The 5,463-nt window shown below is 39.0% G+C and overlaps 1 protein-coding gene across 1 annotated transcript; it reads right to left on the bottom strand.

Moving 5' to 3' along the window:
* Window positions 1–1,647: 1,647 nt before the first annotated feature.
* Window positions 1,648–4,481, bottom strand: LOC311503937 (glutamate dehydrogenase, mitochondrial-like). The gene is made up of 3 exons (XM_084566865.1): window positions 3,596–4,481; window positions 3,414–3,476; window positions 1,648–2,699 (listed from the first exon to the last, which is right to left on the bottom strand). Exons 1-3 carry the CDS (start codon window positions 3,743–3,745, stop codon window positions 2,580–2,582), a joined length of 333 nt encoding a protein of 110 aa, XP_084422991.1. The 5' UTR covers window positions 3,746–4,481; the 3' UTR covers window positions 1,648–2,579.
* Between the last annotated feature and the right edge of the window lie 982 nt (window positions 4,482–5,463).

Genomic DNA, 5,463 nt, shown 5'->3' with positions numbered 1-5,463 from the left:
ATTAAAAGAACGAGTCTCAGTGTCGATGTCTGAAAGCCACAAGTAAGAACAAGATGATGCAGAAAATATTCCAAAATAAAAGAGACATTAAAATGAAAAACTGGATTTGAGGAGTTAAAATGTTGATTCAAGAAACATCTTGGTTGTTTTTTGGTCTTCGTGAAACTGGTTTTCATGCCAACAAGTAGTTCGAACAATAGTTGGCACCTTTTCAGACGTCCGTCAATCAATAGAACAATTATTAAAAAAATAGAATCAGTTCTCTAAGAGAAAAAATGTTCCAGGAAATGTGATGTTGTTCTTGTGCGGTCGCTTTTGTGAAACCGGTTTGCATTGAAAGATCATGTCCACGTAGAGTGTAGAAGGAAGCTGATTGACATCTTCAGGTAAAACAAACTTTTATTTCACATTCTACCAGTATGAATCCTAAAGTTTCTAAATAATCCAAATGCTGTTTAAAAAAGTTGTGAAGGGAACTCAAGAGATTGGGACTGAACAGCTGTGTAGCCTTAAGAAAACCACTAATCAGTGAGGCTAACTGGAAAAAAAGGCTTCAATTTGCTAGGGAGCATAAAGATTGGACTCTGTTCCAGAGTGATGGGGGCATCAGGGTAAGAAGAGATGAAGGCAGATGAAGTGATGCACCCATCATGCCTACACTGTTAGAAATTGCTGTTAATTTACAGCAGAATTCCAACAGTATTAACCTGTTATTATTTTTGAATACATCACTCTACTGTTAATACAAACAAAAAACTGTGAAATTTTGGTGATTTACTGTTCTTTTAACGGAACTATACTGTCTTCCTAAAATACAGCATTTTACTGCTAATCATTCATCCTAACCTTCTAAATCACGGTATCATGATGTATTTTTTGCATTCTGGGAAATTTAACACGAACTACACATGGGAAGCTGGATCTGTTCGGTGTCACAGTGGTTGGTGGTTAGCACTGATGCCTCACAGCGAGAAGGTCCTGGGTTTGAATCCATGGGCCGACTGGGCCTTTCTGTGTGGAGTTCGCATGTTCTGCCTGTGTCTGCATGGGTTCTCTCCCACAGTCCAAAGACATGCTCGTTCATTGGTTCATTGGTGATTCTAAATTGGCCGTAGGTGTGAGTGTGAATGGTTGTCTGTCTCTCTGTGTTAGCCCTGCGATAGACTGGCGACCTGTCCAGGGTGTACCCCGCCTCTGGCCCAATGACAGCTGGGATAGGCTCCAGCAGACCCCGCGACCCTTCACAGTTTGTAGATTTTGTGAAGACTGATAATGTATTTTTAAACAAAGCAGTTGACTGTAAAGTATTGTGAAAGTAATCTTAACAAACAGTAAACGCTGTATTTTTCAATAACAGCACAAAACTGTAAATTTTAGTGACAGTAAAAATATGTTAATTGTACAGTAACATAATGGCAACCCTGCTGCCAGTTCTTTACTGTTATTTTACAGGAAAATTCTTAACAGTGTAGTGTCTACTGTACAAGCCTGTAGGAGCAGTGCTATGATCTGGGGTTGCTGCAGTAAAGGTGGCAACTTTTTTTTTTTTGCCCAGGCAGTGTGTGTGTGTGTGTGTGTGTGAGTGAGATATATATATATAAATAAATAAAATGATATATATACATTATCATATATATAATGATAATGATGTGGATCAAACTACTTCTTGACTGCATGATGCAGCAGATCATGAAACAAACACATTGGCACGTTTTAGTGTCTCTTTCTGAACATTTTATTGGTTTCCAAAAAAAAAAAAAAAAAAAAAAAACATGAATAAAATAAAAATAGAAAGTAATGTCCTCCTTAATAATTTCGATGCTGAGGAACTGGACGGTTAAAACTGAGGGAAGTAATTCAACCAGGGACTGGGCGATCACAGTGACACCTCGCCCCATCCCTGCTCCTCTTTCTTGGCCAGCGGAGGAGTCGGGGAGAAGCTGCGTTTAAGATGAAGCCAGCAGTAAGAGAGGAAAAATGAAGGGGACGAGGAGCAGGAGAGCATCTACTGAATCCTAACCAACCTTCACACCTTAAGAGTGAGAAGACAAACGTGTGCAATAAAATGATTATTCTCAATACTCACAAGAAGTTAAATCTAAATCCCTTTTATTTAACATTAGACTGAAACGGCCATCTCCCTTTGAGAGCAGACCTCTTTCTGAAATAAGGCAACTGTAGTGTTGTCATCTGAAACAACCAAAACTAGAGAGTCACACATGCGTTCAGCGATCACAAATAGGGCGCTGTGAACATGGCTGCCATATAACAATATAGACATTGACGGCTGAGGGAAGGGCAGAGCCTTTCTTTCTCTCTTGGGATGTCCCGTTTTATGGTCAGTGCAACCTCGGGAATAAACAAGAACATGGCAATGTCTAAACAGAGTTGCAGAGATATAATGGTGGCACAAAGATCACAGGATAAATACCAGGCTAGCCAAAGCGTCGCTGTGTATGTGTGAAAGAGCGGAGTAAACAGTGATATGTTCCAAAGGCTTTTCTAGGAGGTGGAAGAAGGCAGGAGAGGGGGGATCAATAGCAGGAGGGAGGGGTAGCAGCTCGGCTCTGATTGGCTGTTTATGTGAAGGTGAGCCCCGCCTCATTGTAGACTTTGAAGACTTTCTCAATGGCGTTGACATAGGCAGCTGTCCGCAGGTCCAGGCCCAGGTTGTACTTGCTTGCAGTGCGCATGATTTGCTATAAATAAATAATAAATAAATAGAAAAAGAGAAGATTACAAAGTTAGTTTTTGAAATATTCAGGGCTTTGTTATTAGATGTATATGTGTTGAGTTAGGAAACTTCATGTCAACCAGACCAGAGATAGAGACGACTTAATGAAAACATGTTTATACATTTATTCAAAGTGATTTAAATTCCTTTTTAATATCACAAAGAATTAAATTTAATGACTTTTCCACAGTTGCGTCAGAAACAGAATCAAGGCTTTCCAAGATAAAAGTGTCTCTGGGAAAAATGATGGTCCTTTTAGCTAACAAATTCACACTGTTTGACCCTTTTTCCAAGTCCAGTCTGTTGGCCATGACAGGAACACGTTTTTTCCAACTTTCCAAAGTGTATGTTGTATGTTGATGGAAAAGTTAACATATTCTCTGATTATCAAACATATATGACGATATTCACTTCACCACAGAGACATCTACACCCACTTATGACTCACGTGCACAGGAGTATAAATATAGATGTCACTGACAGATAGACACTGTGTTATTGGCTAGGCTAATATCATTGTGTCCTCTCCTTGCTGTGAGTAAAAAAATCCTTAAGTCAACCTCGTCTGGAGTCTGTCTCGTCTCTTCTCTGAAGTGCTGGTAATCTTGAAGATTTATCTGACATATGTTTACTATGGTACCTCACTAAAACACTAAAACAGTCCTGTGTGATCACTTACCCGGGCAGATCTCTCCATGGTGTAGGCCAAACCAGAGTGAACGATGTCCTTCTCAGAGGCACCCTGCAAATGAAGATGGTATCTTAACCACACAACTGAACTCAGAGGAACACTTCTGACTGTGGTTGTAATTTGGTTAAGCCTCCAGGACCCAAGAGGTTTCATCTGTGATTGTTACTCACAGCAACTCTGGCCTGGAAGTCAGCAGTAGGTACGATGGGGATGGGTCCTCCATGCTTGCCAAACTTCCTCTCTAAACTTTCCTGTACAGACACTGGACAGGATGACAATGGAAAAGGAGAAATAAAGTCAGCTATAAAATCCAGAGTCATGGGACTCACTCATGTGATAGCTTGATTAGATGACGTGGTTTTACAACGTAGCACCTATAACTTCTTTTACCATATATGGTGAATAATTATTCTGCCACTCTATGATTGGCTGTGTGAGAACAAGACAAATAGTATAAATGAAAACAGAGAGATGCTGTCAATACTCTTGGACAGAACTCCTTACCGAGCATCATCACCAACACTGCCTGAACTACTAAACTGAGTAAGAATACATCTATTTAACTTTCCTACAAATTCTCATTGACTGATGTTTTTGTACTTAACAAACAGCGATATCTGGGACATAAAACAGTAGAGAAACTGGAACTAAGCAAGGTTTGAAAGAAGTCTGATGTGAGTCCTGAGCTGAGGTTTGTTTTATTCCTTCAGGAAGCAGCTGTGGGACCATACACCTAGACATGGCGTCAACTGGACCATCAAAGGAACGTACACCACCAGCTGATGTAGTAAGTAGTGAGAACATTTACATAAGAAAGGACATATTGTAATGTGTTCTGTAGCTCATTAAGGGAGTCAGATCCTGAACTGGCATCCTGGGAGTTAAGAGTCCATAGGTTTTTGTTAACTTTTGTTAATGATCTCAGTTCAACATAAATCTATATAAATATAATGAATAGAATGAATAGAATGTCACATTTTCATGACTAACATTTATTACATCAACCATGGAAACATTTATTAAAATTATTCACAAACTGCCACTCCAGCCTGGTGTGCTAGTTTAATACATAGACTGGATGTGTGTGAGGATGATAACATCACATTTAGATGTGAACAAAAGCTTCAAAAAACTAACCCTATATGTTTTTATCACTGTAAGTAAGATGCCAATTTATATGTTTCTTTTGTTTCTTTGTAGGTGACTAAGCAGTTTAAGTACAAGCCAGGTGCAACATACTTTGCAAAAAAACAACAGAGACGCGAGCAAATGATGGCAGATCCAGAAACTCTCTTTGAAACTGAGGGGAACGATAAATTGATGTTTTATACAAAAGATCATGAAATATGGAAGAAAACACTTTTGGATATGCCTGAATTGAAGGAGGACATAATAACAACCCACAAATACAGCCTGCCAGAGTTCACAATTTCTGTGAATTCTACTGGATCGTGTGTGATATATAGCTCACAGGGGAATATGCAAAATGCTAAAAGGAAATATCAAGAAATAAAAGAAATAAAAGAAAAAATCATGACGGTGAAAATGGAAGATCTGAAATTGGGTGACAACAGTCAAGGAAAGTCAGAGAAGTAGCTCCCAGATTACTCTTCTCAGTTCCTGCCAGAACCCCACTTCAATTCCTGTCACTTTTGTGAGGCAAAATATCTTTATGTACAATGACAAGTAGAGCAAAAATGACTAGATTCAGATCTATAAAAACTATATGGATCAATATAAAGGGTATATTAATTTTTTTATGACATTATGTTTAATGGATAACCTGGGTTGTAAAAATGTCTAATCTCTGGTTCATGTCTGGGCAGCTGTCACTGGGTGAGAGGTGGGGTACACCCTGGACAGACTATCACGGGGCTAACACAGAGAGACGATGTAATGTCTGGTTGTGGTTTGAAAATATATTTGTCACATTCTTTACACTTTCAAAAATCTACTTCAGGTGTTTCTGGTTTGTTGTGATCATGTCATAAGAGTACTGGCATTGTATCATTTGATTGAGCCCTAGTTTGTCTGTAGG

The sequence above is a fragment of the Chelon labrosus genome, assembly GCF_963514085.1.
Source record: "Chelon labrosus genome assembly, chromosome: 19".
Classification (NCBI taxonomy): Eukaryota; Metazoa; Chordata; class Actinopteri; order Mugiliformes; family Mugilidae; genus Chelon; species Chelon labrosus.
Note: the sequence above shows the minus strand (reverse complement) of the source record. Positions and strands in the feature narration are given on the sequence as shown.